Source organism: Ostrea edulis, chromosome 3 (assembly GCF_947568905.1).
Source record: "Ostrea edulis chromosome 3, xbOstEdul1.1, whole genome shotgun sequence".
NCBI lineage: Eukaryota > Metazoa > Mollusca > Bivalvia > Ostreida > Ostreidae > Ostrea > Ostrea edulis.
The window spans coordinates 43,408,437-43,427,363 of record NC_079166.1 but is presented as its reverse complement, the minus strand read 5'-3'; the positions used below and the strand labels follow the sequence as shown (position 1 = coordinate 43,427,363).

Sequence of the window (18,927 nt, the reverse complement as noted above, 5' to 3'; positions counted from 1 at the left end):
TTTGTTCTAGTAAATGAAGCAGTCTGGCACTCTTCTGAGGGGATGGACAGGGTAAAAGGGAGAGGAAGGGAAGGGAGAGCAAGCAGGAAGAGAGGGGGATATGGGAAAGGTGGACACCCATGAGTACTGTACTCCCACTCATCTCGGGTTCCTGTGATTCTGCCATCTCCAAATTCATTGGTAGAGGAGATTCAAAACTTATAGTATTGGTACATTAGTCAATCTACATCAATGCATTGTTTGAATCTAACCTTTTTACACCATTATAGTTTCAAACTCTTTGCTGAGGTAGACAAAGAAGCAGATTCAAATATTGTGAAAAATAAAAAAAAAATAAAAAATCTGGATGTCTCCCATGAAACAAATTCTGAATTTGCAACATGTTCATTTTTTTCTCTATATGATTATTTTTATTGATGGTATGATATACATGTATAAATTTCTGGTAGCTCTGCAAGGGAAGCTTGATGACTTGTTCAGTAGTTTAAGTTCAATTTTAAGTTGTCCTGGGCTAACAGGCTACTGTTAGAGTTGAACCCCCCCATACACATTTATAATCCTAATATGTGTATGCAATGCAAAATTTTAAACTCCACATGTGACATCAAGGTCATGGTGTGAAGAAACTATATTGTAAATCTAGATACTTGCATATTTAACATGTATTGCAACTTTATTGTAGTTCATGACATAGTGATGATATTAATTCACTTGAGCCTTCGGCTTCGGCTCAAGTGAGCTTTTCTGATCAAAATTTGTCCGTCGTCAGCGTAAACTTTTCATATTTTCATCTTCTTCTCCAGACCATTGGGCCAATTTCAACCAGACTTGGCACAAAACATCCTTGGGTGAAGGATATTCAAGTTGCTTTTTTTTCAAATGAAGGGCCATATCCCCTTCAAAGGGGAGATAACCACAAAAATAAGGTGGGTTCATTTGAAAATCTTCTCTAGAACCACTGGGCTAGAAGAGCTGAAATTTACATGCAAGCTTCCTGACGAAATGGAGATTCAAGTTTGTAAAAATCATACCCCTGGGGTTAGAAAGGGGCCACAATAGGGGATCGAAGTTTTTTCATGTACATATATAGGGGAAATCTTTAAAGATCTTGATCTCAAGAACCACTTGGCAATAAGCTTCCTGATATTGAGTAGATTCAAATTTGTTCAGATCATGACCCCTAGGGGTAGAGTGGGACCACATTAGGGGATCAAATCGATCACCTGTGCAGCAGTTCCTAGCAATAAACAAGCCTGAGCAAAACTGTCATTACACAAGCAGATTGGTTCAGAAAAAAACTTTTCAAAGGTAACGACTAAAAATTCACCAATTTTCAAACTTAACTATTAAACTTGATTACAAATTCATCAAATTGAATTACCATATTTCCTTCTAGATGGATATGGTCTTTAATATTAACAATTTTCAGCTAAGGATGTGTTGTGCCAAGTTTGGTTCACTATACATTCACATGTAAAACTTTGATCCCCTATTGTGGCCGCTTCCTAACCCCAGGGGTCATAATTTTTACAAACTTGAATCTTTCATGTAAATTTCAGCTCTTCTGGCCCAGTGATTCTTTAATCAGAAGATTTTTAAATTACCCCACTGTATTTTTGTGATTATCTCCCCTTTGAAGAGGGCATGGTCCTTCATTTGCACAAACTTGAATCCCCTTCACTTAAGGATGATTTGTTTTAAGTTTGACTGAAATTAGCCCAGTGGTTCTGGTAATTTAATTAGATTGTGGTTCTGGAGAAGAAGATTTTCCTATATATCAACATGTAAAAATTTGAACCCCTTATGTGGCCCCATCCTACCCTCAGGGTCCATGATCTGAACAAATTGGAATCTCCTCTAAATTGGGAAGCTTTCACTTAAATCTCTACTTATATGGCCTGGTGGTTCTTAAGAAAAGAATTTTTTAAAAAGATTTTTCCAATATATTTGCATATAAAATTGTGGCCCCACTCTACCCCCAATGGTCATGATTTTAAGAAACTTGAATCTCCACTATGTCAGGAAGCTTTCATGTCAGCATTTTTTGGCCCAGTGGTTCTTGAGAAGAAAAAAAATTAGCATTTTTGTAATTACCTCCCCTTTGAATGGAGCATGGCCTTTCATTTGAACAAACTTGAATCCCATTCACTCAAGGATGATTTGTTCCAAGTTTGATTGAAATTGGCCCCGTAGTTATGTTGAAGATTTTCCTATATATACATCAGCATGTAAAACTATGATCATCTATTGTGATCCCGTCCTACCCTCGGGGGGGCCATGATCTGAACAAATTTGAATCAGGAAGCTTTCAAGTAAATCTCCACTCTTCTAGCCCAGTGGTTCTTGAGAGCATTTTCTTTTTATATTCGCATGTATAACTTTCATCCCCTATTGTGGCCCCAACATACCCTCGAGGGTCATGATTTGAACAAACTTGAATCCCCTTTACCCAAGGATGCTTTGTGCCAAGTTTGGTTGAAATTGGCTCAGTGGTTCTGGAGAAGAAGATGAAAATGTGAAAAATTTACGACAATTGCAGACAACGAAAAGTTTTGATCAGAAAAGCTCACTTGATCCTTCGGCTCAGGTGAGCTAAAAATTATGATTCAGTTTGGCCTTTCTTCTCTTGAAAACAATTTTTTTTTTCAAGTTTTGTTTAGCTCACCTGAACTGAAAGCTCAAATGAACTTTTCTGATCACCGTTTTCCGTCGTATGTCTGTCTGTTTGTCAACTTTTCATACTTTCGACAGTTACATCTAATCAGTGGTTCTTACTGATATAAGAAAATTTCCCATTTAAAACGTTGATCCCGTATTTGGCCCAATCCTACACCCCTCCTCCACCCCCAGGCCATGATTTGAACTGCAGTACCCATGCAAGGCATCTTCGCTATCCAAGGGTTATAGAGAAGCAAAGCGGATCGTAAACCCTTGATATATGCTTGCATATATCAATGATGACAAATTATGGCCCTTCTGGTCTTGAGAAGAATATTTAAAAACAACAACAAACAATTCCATATGAAATTTTGCAATCTACCCCCCTCTTTGAATAAACGGAAATCTGCACTACCTGATAATGCTTGCATATTGATATGAATAATGGTCCTGTTGGTCTTGAGAAAATCTTTCCCTAAGAACTCCCAAATAAAACTTCTCCAATTGTGACCCCATATCCTACCCCCTTGTGCCATGATTTGAACAAACTTAATCACAACCTGAGGATGCCTTTATATCAATAATGACTTATCATGGCCCTATTGTTCTTGAGAAGAGGGATTTTTCAAATATATCCTCATGTAAAACTTTTATATCCCATATTGAATCCCCACTCTACTCTTGGGCACCATGGTTTGAACAAACTTAAATCTGCTGATTTTAACATTAGTTGTTTGTTTCTTGGGTTTTTTTTAAGTTTCTCCCTGAACATTCCCATAAAAATTTTATTCTCTCGTTATGGCCCCACCCTACCCCACGGGTCCATGATTTGAACAAAATTGATTAAATCTATAGTCTACCTGAGGACGCTTACATATTGCTATGACTTGATCAAGGCGCTATTGTTTTTGAGAATTTTTTTTTCCTGATATATCCAATTATTGCAAACCACGGCTAATATGTACGATTTTCTCCCATCTGGCAAACCACGGCTAATATGTACGATTTTTCCCATCTGGCAAACCACGGCTAATATGTACGATTCTCTCCCATCTGGCAAACCACGGCCAATATACGATCCTCTCCCATCTGGAGAAAGCTATATGCGGACTCCGGACCGTGGCTTGAGACGATGGATATATATATCCATGTAAAAACTTTGTTCCCATTGAGTCTCCACTCATTAGGGAAGCTTTCAAATAAGTTTGGTCTCTTCTGGTCAAGTGGTTCTTGAAAAGATTTTTTTTTAAAAAGATGCCACCATATTTTCACTATTTCTTAATTATCTTCCCCTGGAAAAGGGTGCGACTCTTCATTTCAGCAATTTTGAATCCTCTTTAACCGTTAAAATTTGAATATCAGTTGTTGAGTTACAAGTGAAAGGAGTTGACATGATCTTAAGTACATGTAATTAAAAAGGAGGTCTATCATTCGCATTTGGAGATAGTTTATTTTCACTAACCTCGTCCTCTGCACCAGTACGCTGGTGTGGGGGACTTTTTTTGTCCAAAAGCTTTGGAAAAAACGACTAAGTCCGTTGTTGGAGATAGTTTTTTTCCACTAATGAGATACAGCACCCGCAATTCTTTGAATTGTAAACAAGGTTCGTGTCATGCTTTTGTTTACATATATAGATGGCTTAATAGAAAATAGCACGTTTAAAAGAAAATGAGATGCTGCACGCGTCAAACACTAGAAACTATTTAATTGTATTCAGAATTAACTTGTGAATTGAAAAAAAAAACACCTGTTTTAAACGAACTTTTACTCCTATATTTAACCTATGAAAACAAAAACAAGGCACGAGCCTTGTTTTCATAACAAGAAATTGCGAGCTCTGTATCTTTCATGCACCTTGAAAACTGATATTCAATTTTTTGCTAACCATTAAAAGTACCTTAGTTTAAGCATTCTAAACATTAGAATGAAAAAAAAAAATAATTTAAATTAAAAAAATTTCCGTTCAAATCGTGTCCATGCCCCTTTCAAGGGACATGGACACGACTTGAGCAGAAAATTTTCAAATTTGATTTTTAATGTTTAGAATGCTGGTATTACTAATGATCAGCAAAAATTTGAATGCCTGTAGTCAAGGTACATGGGAAATACAGAGGTCACAAGTCCGTGTTATGTAAACAAAGCTCGTGTGATGTTTTTGTTTATATGTTAAATAAACTAGTAAAAGTTGCGTTTAAAGCGGATTTTTTCAATTTATAATTGAATTTTTAACACAATTGAATATTTTCTAATTTTGGCACATCTCCTTTTGCTTTAAACGCGCTATTTTCTATTAAACAGTCTATTAATATAAACAAAAACATGGCACGAGCTTTGTTTTCATAACAAAGAATTACGAGTGCTGTATCTCACGTATAACTCAACAACTGATATTCAAATGGTTGACCATTAGAAATACTTCATTTAAGCATTGTAAACAATAAAAATGGAAAAATAAAATTTGAAAATGTTTAGCTCAAATCGTTCCATGCCCCTTAAAGGATGCTTATGTAACTGGAAGGGGTAAAATGCAACCGACCAGACTGGGATTTGAACCCGAGCCTCCTGAATCTCTAGTCAGGTGTTCTACTAAGTAATCTAGAATACGTCCTTAGTACTCCTTTTTTGTCTCTTGTCGTAAGAGGCGACAAAATGGGAGTGCTATTTCGGATGAGACCACAAAAACCGATGCCCCATGTCAAAGCTAGCAGGTGTGGCACAATAAAGATCCCTCCCTGCTCAAAGGCCGTAAGCGCCAAGCATAGGCCTAAATTTTGCAGCCCTTCACCGGTAATGGTGACGTCTCCATACGAGTGAATAATTCGAGAGAGGGACGTTAAATAATACAAAATCAATTAATCAATGAACCCGGCTGACTGCTACATTCCTCTATCCTTAAATTGTCTTCACCTTAGAAGACACAACCCAGATTCTTTTTGCCCCTGGCAGGACAGGGGTGGTCAACAGCAGCAAATGCTACCGGAAGGGAAAAAAGTGTGACAGACCAGACCGGGATTCGAACCCTGGACCCCTGGATCTCATGTTAGAAGTTCTACCAACTGCCTGGCTATCTGGCCTTTAAGGAAGGGAGAAAATACAACTGACCAGATCGGAATTCAAACCCGGGCTCCCTGAATTTCCTGTTGGGTGTTCTACCAATTGGGCTTTTCTGGCCACAGGCAATCGAATCCAACTGGCCGCTGTTTTGTTGGAATTAGTCCTTGACGTATATAGTTCTGGAGAAGTCGAAAATGTGTAAAGTTTATGGACTGATAGACAACAGATGAACAGAAAAACTCGAATCTACATTGCATCAAGAAATTTTAGCACAGGGTCGCTTAGCTGCAATAATGTAGCCCTATCCAATTTTTTTTAAATTCTGACGTTTTCTCCCTAAAAAAAAAAAAAAAAAAAAAAAAAAAAAAAAAATCAGAGAGGGCTACATTATTGCAGCTAAGGGTCGCTCTATATAGAAAGGTTTTTTTTTTTGTTTTTTTTTTTTTTAAATATCCATGCATCCTATTTTCTCAAGTATCAGATTGACACATTCTGGTATGGCTTTAATTTGAACACAGAAAGTTAACTGTCCCTCGAAACACAATTTAAGAGTTTAAATTTTTGCGAAAATAACGAGGTGTTTTTTGTTTTTTTTTTACCTTCAACAATTTTAGACTTGTAAGCTAGTTATCGTCGATATATATATTCATATCTTCTCCGGCAGCTACTGTACAAGTAGCAAAATTCCCTTCACTCAGATTTGCAAGGTAGAAAGTTTGGAAATTGGCCCTGCTGAAAAGACGTCGAAAGTTTAAAAGAAAAAAACCAGACGATGGACAACTCATTAAAATTTTCAGGCGAGCTAAACTGACCGCTATGCACTTTTCGGTCGGGCTCGGAAACCACATCGAGCAACAATCATTCGTGAAACAGCGTTTGTGATTAGTCAATCGACGTCTCTGCAACTAATCAAAATACGTGTTAAGTCTTTTGATGGCATCTGCAGTACACATGTGGAAGAAGAAAAATGACAGATTTTAAAGAAGAGCAAAACAACGAAATAGAAGCTTTAGAATCTATCTACCCAGAAGAAATAGAGGGTAAAATCTTCAATGGCTTCATGCAAGCGAAATTCCATGTGATTTAATGCATTGCATGACATAGTATTTAGAGATTTTTGACAGTGACGTTTTGAAAACAATTTCCATCCTTTGCTAAATCGATTTCATTTTTAGGGTTGTTCCCACTTTATTATTGTTCGAACAAAATATATTCCAAAAAGAGCACGGGATGAAAGAAACGAATATTTAAAGAATCGTTTCTGATATAAACATAAGAGGTCAGAACCTTTCAATATGCAAAACTTGATAATTTCAATATGCAGACATTATCCCCCCCCCCCCCGAGCTTTTGTAATGTAGTTTACTGCTAGGTTGAATTTTTAATTTGTCTTCATTTCTATGTAATTATTCTGTTTTGAAGAAAAAGGTTGTTCCGCCTTCAGTGGCACCATATTTTGGTGACCGGTATACCAGAAGTGTTCCATACAAATTAATCCGAGATTCCTCTGACTCTTAACCCCGCTTTTATTTTGTGACTTCTGCGGGGGAGAGTCAGAGCGGACTCCATATTGAAAAGTGGGAATTCAGCGACACCAGCTGGTGTCGCTGCTTTACCTACCTCTTACAACTTTATTTCGCGGATCTATCTTCCAAGACGTGAGAATTCAGTTATCGGAAGATTATTCTACAAATACATCATGATTAATACGATGCTATCGCCGTTTAAACGATGGAATTTTGTGTTTACATGTGCTGACGTCATGCACAAAGAAATCAAATGGCGAGGCGGCGACCTAATTCAAGTGATGCTCCATTTGTCGGTGTTAGGGCCGTTTAAACGGCGATAGCATTGTATTAATCATGATGTATTTGTAGAATAATCTTCCGATAACTGAATTCTCACGTCTTGGAAGATAGATCCGCGAAATAAAGTTGTAAGAGGTAGGTAAAGCAGCGACACCAGCTGGTGTCGCTGAATTCCCACTTTTCAATATGGAGTCCGCTCTGACTCTCCCCCGCACATGTCAAATATAAAAGCGGGGGTAAGAGTCAGAGGAATCTCGGATTACATACAAATGTCCATTTCAACAACTGCTGTACAGCAAAAATTTCTAAACACTTTGATGGTTTTTGTGAAGTATGAATGGATTTAAAAGTGTTGGTCATGTTCTTTATATGTAGAAAATATGGTATGGAAATATTGGTATTGATGATAGCAATGAGAACATTTCTATGGGAAAGGAAGCTTATGCTGAGCGTAAATCTCAATTTAACATTTTATACACTGTCAAAACTGTTTTATTCTATGTTTACAAGTCAGCACTGTTATTGAAGTTTTAATTGTAGATTTAATTGAAACATTAATATAAACCAAATGCTGAAAGATTGCATGGTGTTGCATTCATTGATGTCATAAAGCATAAAACACCAGTGATTCATCTAATGCATTCACACATTCTTACACTGAATATATGTAAAGGATGGACTCATCAAAATTGTGATTAAATTCCTAAATAGTATGCATCTAGATATATATCAAAGTTAATGTATCATAATCATCAGAATTCAACCAACTGCGGCATTAATTTTCTTACATATTTAGTATGTTTTCGCAGTAGATCTAAGCAGGTTGCACACTCGTCCAAATAGAAAATAAACTATATCTGGGACACTCAGCAAATCCTGGATTACTTTTCAATTTTACCACACAAAAGACAGACTTAAACTATCATGACACAAACATCATTCAGAATTATACTACAATTTCCAAGTAACTTTTCCATAGATACTGGCATCTTATGGGTTATTTCCCTTTGAAAGTAAACTTTTTAAAAATGAGTTGATATTTAAGATTCTATTTATACTTGCAGTGCTGAAGACGGAACCGTATCATGTGTTTACCATAACAATTCATTCTCAAGAGTCTGATCAATCAGTGGAAGAAGCAGATGAAGGTAAATAGTAAAAACAACCCCGTGTGGAGTGTAAGGGACCAGACAAGGCTTGCATAACATTTTCAATACTCAAAAGCTTATTTTACATCTATGGAAATTAAAAAAAATTCGTTTAAGTTAATTATTTGTGTTTATGAAAATCAAGTACATACCTCATATCAGATATTATGAATAGATACAAATAGCAACAGGGTTCAAATAGACTGGCTACTTAACATGGCTACGTTAACAAATGAAATCATTTGAAGCTGTGAGTTTTTGGGTTGCATAGGGATTTAATGAATGTTTGAAGTTAAGTTTGAACACAAGTATAATGGGAAACTGTGTAAGGAATTTTTTTGAATTAAATTTTTGAGATAGCAATGCAAGAATTCAGCGATATAAGGCCTCAACCATACACAGAATTTTCAGCACCATAAATCACCGATTTTATTAGGAGTGGATCTGAAGCTCTCTGGTCTGTTACAATATTTTCCCAGAGAGCTACAGATCTGTAGCTATATTGATTACATATTATCTGATGGGTATCAATTCAGAAGCAAATCTTATCAAACTTTTCAATACTGATTTAATGAGTGATAATTTAAAACGAAGTAACTATTTCATTTTTATGCGCTTCCTAGCGACCTGTGTGGTTCAGTTCACATATGTAGAGAAGTACCCAGAGGAACCCCTAGTGTTTGAAGTCATTGAAAGTGAGAATCTGGAAGATGATCAGCTGGAGGAAATCACCAGTCTCATCAACGAACAGGTACAGCACTAGAGTACTAATGTACTCCTCAATGAACAGGTACAGCACTAGAGTACTAATGTACTCCTCAATGAACAGGTACAGTACTAGAGTACTAATGTACTCCTCAATGAACAGGTACAGCACAAGAGTACTAGTGCACTCCCACTTACTCCTCAATGAACAGGTACAGCACTAGAGTACTAATGTACTCCTCAATGAACAGGTACAGCACTAGAGTACTAATGTACTCCTCAATGAACAGGTACAGCACTAGAGTACTAATGTACTCCTCAACGAACAGGTACAGCACTAGAGTACTAATGTACTCCTCAATGAACAGGTACAGCACTAGAGTACTAATGTACTCCTCAATGAACAGGTACAGCACTAGAGTACTAATGTACTCCTCAATGAACAGGTACAGCACTAGAGTACTAATGTACTCCTCAATGAACAGGTACAGCACTAGAGTACTAATGTACTCCTCAATGAACAGGTACAGTACTAGAGTACTAATGTACTCCTCAATGAACAGGTACAGCACAAGAGTACTAGTGCACTCCCACTTACTCCTCAATGAACAGGTACAGCACTAGAGTACTAATGTACTCCTCAATGAACAGGTACAGCACTAGAGTACTAATGTACTCCTCAATGAACAGGTACAGCACTAGAGTACTAATGTACTCCTCAATGAACAGGTACAGCACAAGAGTACTAGTGCACTCCCACTTACTCCTCAATTATGCTGGTAACCATAGAGATAAAATGTTAATGGCTACATTTTCGATTGTTCAGAGTTTTCTTTTATGTCATAACAACAGTCTTCGAGGTTATGAGTATTTTGACTTTTAATTAAAATTGTTGTCATTTGAAATTAGGTATTGCTCATAGACAAGACATCATTACCAACCTTGCCTATTGTTGTTGTTTATACTATGCCAGAGCTGTGGTTGTATGATTAAGAAAACCCTCAACTTTATGAATATTGATGTTCATATATCAAGATATTGGGGAGCTCCCTTAATTTTTTGGATAGAAAAAAAAAAAACAACAACAAAAAACACTTAAGAGATGATTGCAACAATTCACACTTGGCAAAGCTGTAATGTACTTGAAATAAAAAAAAAATGAAAATGTGATATAATTACGTTTCCATGGTCATTGCCTTCAGATAGAGGAGAACCTGGGAATGGTAGTGGTGTTCACAGTTGTGTCAGTCTTACAAGAAAAACTGACCGTAATGGTGGAAGACACGAAGAAGAGGAGACAGGAAGAGGCAGATAGAAAACAACGGGCGCTGGAGGAAGCAGAACAGGTACTTTCTTTTTAACATTAGTGATTCGCTCAAAGGATGTTGTCACTTGTCCCCATTGTGTCTTGGAATGAGCATCTGGTATGTTGGAGACAAAATGAAAAAGAGAACTATTTCAAGATTTTATCGTAAAGGTGCTATACAAAAAGATGGCAGATCGGGAAAGAAAATTGCGTATTAATATCTGGCTGAAAAGGTCATAGGTCACGGTTATAGTCAGTAAATTATATAAGTTGCAAAAGGATGCTACACTGTATTGTGATTTTGTTAATGAACAATCTTACATTCAATGTCAACCTGTGACTGCCTGAATTTGTTACACATTATCAGCGAGCTACAACAGAAGTCACAAGAGTGGACGTGTTGATATAAAAAAAAAGAGCAAGGAAAGGATCAGTTTATACCATAGTATTTTCACAAGATCAGGGTTTAATTGTATTACAACACCAAATTGATAAAGTGCACCGCCACGGCACATGATACGCCCGTCACATATTGTTAACATGAACATATCACCATGAAGAGATAGGTATGCATGGAACCAAATGTCAACCTTCCTTTAAGAATCTTACCCACTTTATGGCCTCATGTGACATTGCTTCAAATATTGATAATGTAAGCTTAATGATTTTTAAAAGGATATAAAAACATTTTCCCAAATGGTTTCAATGAAATGATTAAAGTGCAAGATAGCCCTTTATCCAAGCAAACAACTTACAATAAATGGGAGTACTCAAAAAGGTTGATTTATTCAACTTATCAAAAAATACATATATCAGTATCTGCCTTTGTCAAATCTTCAAGTATAAAAGTAAAATATGCATGGTGATGTCAATATAAATAAATATAGATTAAAAACGGTTATTTCAAATACTGGTGCATCTCCTATGGTGTAGTTATTAATTAGAAAAAAATAATACATCATATATTTCTCAACTGGTTGTGTTAGACTTGAGAAATGCACATCTGCAGCTTTGCTCATTGTATTTTAAGGAATGAAGAACAATGCACAGCGTAATAAAACATCAAACATTAGTCATTATGTTTATTCTTAGACTGTAAAACTGTCATCTTAGTGAGACATGACAATCTGCACCTTGTTGTTGAGATATAAAATAAAAATATATTTTACAATATCATATTAATTCTTAAACTTTATACCAAATTAACTTTCAAAGTAATGGCTACCAATTAGAACTGTTCTAAATTTGACAGATCAATTAGAAGGCCAGATTCCTCTGCCCAATTCCCGATTGCAAGAGATATAGATAGCACCTCCTTGATCAGATTGCTGTAACAGAAATCTTCTAAACTCATTAATTAATCTGTAATTTGACAGAATGCAATTTTTCTGTTAGCAAAATGCCTCCTGAATTGCTTGATAATTACACCCATGGGACAAGGGACATTTCTCTTGTTACTGACACAAAAGAAATAATTTGTTTGTTATATACTGCTGTATAGTACAGTGTATATAATGAAGAATGTGTAGTTTCTTGAATTAACATTTTTTAATATGGTTATTGCAATACTATTTCATCTGTTCAGATTTACACAAATGCCCAATCTGCAGCTTTGTTCATTGTATATCTTTTTTCTGAACAATGCCACAGCCATAACAAAACATCAAAATACTAATCATTAAAATAGGCCTTTATACATATTGCAACCATTTGTTGTCTTAGTGAGAAATGATACTCTGCATATAGGTTGCTGAGAAAAAAAATTAAAAATTATATAGTACAATGTCAAATTAATTTTGAAAATAAAGACTAACCACAACAAACAAATTCACTTTCACAAATAATTTCTGGTATATCTGCAATGAAGAGGCTAAGATCTCTCTGCCCAATTCCCTAGAGATAAAGATAACACCTGCTTGATCATGTTGATCAGAGATGCTCTACACAAAACTCATTAATTAGTCTTGTCAAAATGCCCTTTGCATGCTACTCCCATGGGACAAGTGGAATTTCTCATGTTATTGTTAGAAACAAAGGAAACATTACATAGGCTAAAAAAAAGCTGTACAGTATATCATAAAAAAAATATGTGTTTTCTTGATGTAACATTTTTGAATGAGGTTTTCTACAAAACTCTTATATGAGTAGGGATTGTACCAATTATAACATACTTTTTTCAAAAAATCACTTCAACTAAATGTCACAGTGACCTTAAAGTACAGTGCGACACACCTTCTACCTAAGATGCATAAGATGACCAAGTTTCATGATTCTAGATCAAATAGTGTTCAAGTTATGAGCCGGACAGGGTTTTACCATATTTGGCCATATCTTCTTATTTAAAAGTCACAGCGACCTGGTTTTAATGTGCGACACACCTTCTACCCAAGATGTATCAACTGACAAAGTTTGATTATTCTAGGCCTTATAGTATTTAAGTTATGAGCCGGACACGAAAAAGCTAACAGACGGACGGACAGACGGACGGACATGAAGGCCATAACATAATACGGCCCGTCTTAAGACGGGCGTATAAAAAGGATTTGTCAGATACTAAGATTAAAATAGTTGTCAATTTCATTTTATTTTGAATAAGGTAGAAGCATAACTGTTTCAGAGGATGTTGGTAATTTTATGGAAAACCCCTGTATACTTTGGAATGTATCTGTTAGGGTATCTGAATCAGTTGCGCTGTGTTGAGGCACATATTTTCTGAAGACTCGTGAAGGTGGATACATGTAACATTTGCAATGTATGTGTTGGGATTGAGAAATTTGACAAGTAGTAAATTATGATAGATTCAAATGATGACAAATCTTTTGTAGTTTATACTTTAATACAATATTTGTATTGTATGTGAAAATATGTGAAAGTTGATTTGAAAATATGATGATAGTTATAGTCTGTACCTTGTTTTGTACCAATGATCTTTTAGCAGTTGAATGAGTTTTATAGCAGTTGATTTTGTATTGATGATAAGGACCAATTGTTTCAGAAACGTTTTGAAGGCACAAAAGTCACAGTGGAGACATTTTTAGCATGGAAGGCAAAATTTGATGCCGAAATGGCAGAACTGAAGAAGGAAAAAATTCAGAAAGAAAAAACAAAGGGTTTAACAGGTATTCTTCTTTCATTGGTGCTTCACTATTGATGAAAATATCAAAGTTTCTGTTCAACAATTTTACAAAAATTCATATGTTTTTACTGTAGTCAAATGAACTACATGTACAAAAATGTACATTGTATTGCAATGAAATTTATTTAAGAAATAGATTTCAGTTTTGAAAATACATGTCTATGAATGGCTTCATGTCACCATACTGCAGGAAAATATGCCAGCGTGAAGTACTGCAGTTCATTCCATCGTGTATTTTCCAAAATGAAATTTATATCTTGTATTAACATTATACTTTCGTTTCTGTTGGAATTCCCACTCGTTAATATAGACATACTAGATATATCAATATTCAGGAATTCCCACTCACTGATATAGATGTACTAGATATATCAATATTCAGGAATTCCCACTCGTTAATATAGACGTACTAGATATATCAATATTCATGCATGCAGTGTGTAGAACTAGCTCATTCATTGGGAAATGCCTATTATATTATTTTGTTAAGATGTCAAAGGCAAAAGCATTGGAAATGTAAATATATTGAAATTGATTTCTTATTGAAACGGGACAAAATATATATGTCAACTAAAAATTGTGATATGGTTATGAATTCAGATGATATTAAATTATATGTTAAGGGAGGGAACATTCAGATTTCAATAGATTACACTGTCATTGGTATGTTCTTATTTGCAGGAAAAGAAATGTTCTTGAAAGACTCTTCCATGATAGATTCAGATTTAAAGCTTTTAGAATCAGGTTTGCACATAATCATCATCGTCGACAGACTACATGTATTTCTCCCGCTTTTTATCGTTTTACAACAGAATCCTCATTTCAGTTCATGAGTTGACAGGGGATGAAAGACAAATGTGTGTTGTTTTTTTTAGTGAATTTTCAATGTATTGTGAAATTCTCATAATCAAATACAATTTACTGTTGGTTTAATATTCACAATACAATCCATATGAAATCAGCTTTTTATCAAATTTATGGTGAAATGGATAAATGAAATATGTCCTTTCATTATTGGTACTTATTTGTGAGTTCATTTCCTTTACAGAGGAGGATAGTGTACAGGTAGACGAATCCCTATTCCAGGACATGGATGACCTCGACCTTGAGGAAGACCTTGAAGAAGCAGGAGATTGATGATAATTTATAACTTAGCCTATTAAATTTGTAAATATTTATCAACCTTATCTCTTCATTCATGAACTGTTACAAATGTATAACCAATTTTATCATGCATACTGGTACCTATGATTAATGGTGCATGTACTTGTATTGTCTCTATGAATTTTGCGAGGTCTAAAGAAAGGGTCATATTCTACAGATACAGCAATGGGAATATGCTTAGTGAATGGAACTTGGATCTGTAATAACTTGTTTAGTTTAATACAAGAACTTTCAATGAAATTCAGGATGAAATTGATTTATTTGCAAACAAACACTAATATTCTCACAGAATTTGTTCATACCACATGGACTAGAAATCCTGAGAAAAGACTTTTTCTTGCCGTGATGACAGGGCGCATACTGTTCGACCGAACCACCCAGACTTTGTCCCCTGTATTGAGTCTCAGTGTTAGAGAGACAGAAGGATAAGTCTCTGGAGCGCTGGCTGTTAGGTAGGTCTGTGGGACGCCATTAAGGGAGAGATAACCTTCAAACCTTCCTGTTGTGACGTGGATGGTGATCTGGAAGTTGTACACACCTGTCACAGGTGACAGGAATATCCCCAGCTTGGGAAGTAGCCATTGCCGAGATTGAAGTCGGTCATTTCAAAAGAGACTGTGGGTCCATGTTGTGTAGGGTTGTCGGTAGTTACTCTTGCTAAGAAGGCTACAGAGGCTTGTGGTGCTAAAAAAAAAGTTATGACAGTTACAAACTTACAGCTATAAATAAAGGTTTTATCTTAGCAATACCAGATTACAAACTTACAGCTACAAATAAAGGTTTTATCTTAGCAACATCAGATTACAAACTTACAGCAACAAATAAAGGTTTTATCTTTGCAACATCAGATTACAAACTTACAGCTACAAATAAAGGTTTGATCTTAGCAACATCAGATTACAAACTTACAGCAACAAATAAAGGTTTGATCTTAGCAACACCAGATTACAAACTTACAGCTACAAATAAAGGTTTTATCTTAGCAACATCAGATTACAAACTTACAGCTACAAATAAAGGTTTTATCTTAGCAACACCAGATTACAAACTTAAGCTACAAATAAAGGTTTTACCTTAGCAACACCAGATTAATAACTTCATCACCACAATACCCCCAATAACATGCGCACGTACACACACATCCGCTAACATTTCTTAATCATGTGACTGTGGTCTCTCAAAATAGGGAGAATCTATTTCGAATTGTATTTGTATAGGTCGGATGTGTATCCACTTGAAACTACACTGCATAGTTTTTAAAGTGTAAGCTATGATTAACGATTTTTAGTCTATCTATTTCATACGTGTATATAAGTAGTTTTAATATTCTGTAACAGACAAAGGACGATTATGAAAACACTAGCCTGTGTCCGCGGTCGTTTGCAATACACAAATTAGTACCTGTAGTTTTTAAAAAAAAAATCATAATAGATGTAATAATACACAAAAGATAAATGCGAAAGTCTAGCACATCAACTGTGATTTCTTCACACTTAACAATATGGTTGGTTCCACCCTCAAAATGGACTCCCTCCCCATTTTTAGCCGGCTATTGGTTTGGTGATGCGAGCGGGCGGGCGTTTGGGGCGTTTTTGTATATGAAAAGGTTAAGATAACGAACAGTGATCAATCTCAACTATAAGGAATACAAAATTATGAGTTGAGCAAATATGGACCGCGTGACATACCAGAGGTGGGATCAGGTGCTTGGGAGGAGTAAGCATCCCCTGTCGACCAGTCACCCGCCGTTATCCCTATATTTCGATCAAGTAAACGGAGTAATCCGCAGCCAAAATCAGTATGTAAATATGTATATCTATGGAGTCAATTGTCGGTGCAAGAAAGTGTTATATTTTTCTAGAAGATTTCCCCAAATCAGTGATACAATTCATGAATTGTCTGCGTCATCGGCATGTTTATCAACGATCACCAATGACTGTATATTTTACATTGCTACAACGGAAGTTGGTGTCAAATTCAGTATTGTATGTACACTAGTCTCGTTGGGCTTATAGATATATTGTTATTCAGATATTGCGTGTTGATTTCATCAGCCGTCAGATCAAAAAAAAAAAAAAAAAAAAAAAAGAAGTGCTATATACTAGCAATTTAAAACCATCATCTGACCGAGATCTAGCAAAGTGGCCAGGCATATTTGTAAGTACCAATCTAGAACCCGTCGACCGTTTCCTGTACTGAGGAGGATGCGGAGTGCATTTTTCACTAAAGGAAAATTGAAACTTTTTCAATTCTAAAATATTATTGTACATATCCTCCGCTCACAGGCACTCGTCGTTTTGAATATACACTATGTAATTTTTGAAAAATGTCTGAATTGTTTGTTTACAGAAAGACATTTTTATAATCATATATGTTTAAAACGTCGAGTGCCTATGTCTCCACTTTCCATCCAAATACATTTCTCTGGTGTGTTGTTCAACCTTAAATGACAAGCTATGCTCAGCATCGACTAGTCTAAGGCAATTTTTACCTTCGAACTCGCTGTAACAAAATTGTACTTACTGGGTACCCCGCTGGTTTGTAACTTGCTGGTGATATTAGACAAATATCTTAGACGCTGCTTTATATTGTCATTCTCAGAATCCACTCGCTGAGTGATCGTCTGCAACGAAGCTGCCATATTGTTCTGGCGGAGCGAGACTCCCTCCGTGGCGTGTTGCAACGTCATGTAGGTGGTCTTTGTGGCGGCGACGTCAGTGACCAGTGCCTGTATTTGTCTCTCTAACGTTGTGACCTTGTTCTCCAGCGCCTGTCTTTTCAAAATCTCTCGTGCTAACATGTTGTTCAAAACCTTGGTGTCATTGGAAGATCCAAATGACGAATTTTCTGAATTGTTACTAAAGTCCATGTATACGTTGCCAAATGATCCTAAAACCATGCATAAAGTGGTAACAAATTCCAATTTCATAATTTTAGAAGAAATCTTACGACAGCCAAACTAAAAAAATAAAATTAAATAGGTATTGACCTTGGCTCACCTTTGATATTTGGTCAGGTTTTGTGCAGGTGGTTGAAAGTGATAAACACAAATGTCGTGACTTTTGCTTTAGATAAAGAAAGTTGTTTTGAATTTCAACAAATATTTTGGAAATCAAATAATACAGTTAAATAGCTTAAATATGTATGACATGCACAGCAAGCAATAACAACAATAACAAAATTTCCTTTCTAAAATATACATTTCTTTGCATATATAATTTTTCCTTGGTTAATTGATGTCAAAGTTTAGACTATCTCTGGATATTGTTTTGTACACTGCGGAGAAGTATGTTTGTATCTATAGTTTTCAGAAAATAACGTAGAATTTCTCAATTAAGTTAGTCATGCATTGTTCGTAAGTGGAAAACGAATAGTTGTATATTAAAGGGTTATTAAATCTACTCCGCGGATGCAAGTACTTCACACATCTTTATACAACACGTTTATTCATTCTCTCTCTCTCTCTCTCTCTCTCTCTCTCTCTCTCTCTCTCTCATTCAAATCTTGATTTATATGCGAACATTTTTATTTTCATTCGATAGCCCTATTCTTTGTATGCGAAAATCTTTATTTATATACGAAAATCTCGATATATTCGATAAATACACCAAAAATTATCACGAATACAAGATTTTCGAATATAAATAACAAGATTATCGAATATACAGATCAATGTTTTCATAATTATATGAATAAAAAGATTATCGAATATACAGATCAATGTTTTCATAATTATATGAATAACAAGATTATCGCATACACATATATAGATTTATTGATTTTACATCAAGATTAAATTTATTTCATATAAATATAAAGATTTTCGCATGTAAAAAATAACAAAATTATCAAATATAAATCAAGATAGTTGCATGATTTTTATAATATTGCAAAGTTTTGCACGCCATAATGAGCGTTAAATTAGATTTAATTCAATTGAAGATCTCA

General features: G+C 35.5%; 2 protein-coding genes across 6 annotated transcripts; one reads left to right on the top strand and one right to left on the bottom strand.

The window, feature by feature from the left end:
- Positions 1-57: 57 nt before the first annotated feature.
- LOC125674699 (RWD domain-containing protein 1-like) lies at positions 58-14,991 on the top strand. 2 transcript variants are annotated; one of them, XM_048911943.2, is made up of 7 exons: positions 58-180; positions 8,585-8,668; positions 9,292-9,419; positions 10,576-10,719; positions 13,675-13,798; positions 14,497-14,559; positions 14,864-14,991. In XM_048911943.2, the coding sequence occupies exons 1-7, from the start codon at positions 120-122 to the stop codon at positions 14,950-14,952; spliced, it is 693 nt and encodes a 230-aa protein (XP_048767900.1). In that variant the 5' UTR covers positions 58-119; the 3' UTR covers positions 14,953-14,991. The 2 variants fall into 2 exon arrangements, with proteins under 2 accessions (XP_048767900.1, XP_048767899.1); XM_048911942.2 differs by lacking the exon at positions 58-180 and adding an exon at positions 6,476-6,752.
- Positions 14,992-15,219: 228 nt separating this feature from the next.
- Positions 15,220-18,360, bottom strand: LOC125674702 (uncharacterized). 4 transcript variants are annotated; one of them, XM_048911948.2, is made up of 3 exons: positions 17,979-18,148; positions 17,503-17,868; positions 15,220-15,663 (listed from the first exon to the last, which is right to left on the bottom strand). In XM_048911948.2, exons 2-3 carry the CDS (start codon positions 17,846-17,848, stop codon positions 15,521-15,523), a joined length of 489 nt encoding a protein of 162 aa, XP_048767905.2. In that variant the 5' UTR covers positions 17,849-17,868; positions 17,979-18,148; the 3' UTR covers positions 15,220-15,520. The 4 variants fall into 4 exon arrangements, 2 of the variants coding, with proteins under 2 accessions (XP_048767905.2, XP_048767904.2); XR_007370210.2 differs by having other exon boundaries at positions 16,053-18,360; XR_008800909.1 differs by having other exon boundaries at positions 16,668-18,360.
- Between the last annotated feature and the right edge of the window lie 567 nt (positions 18,361-18,927).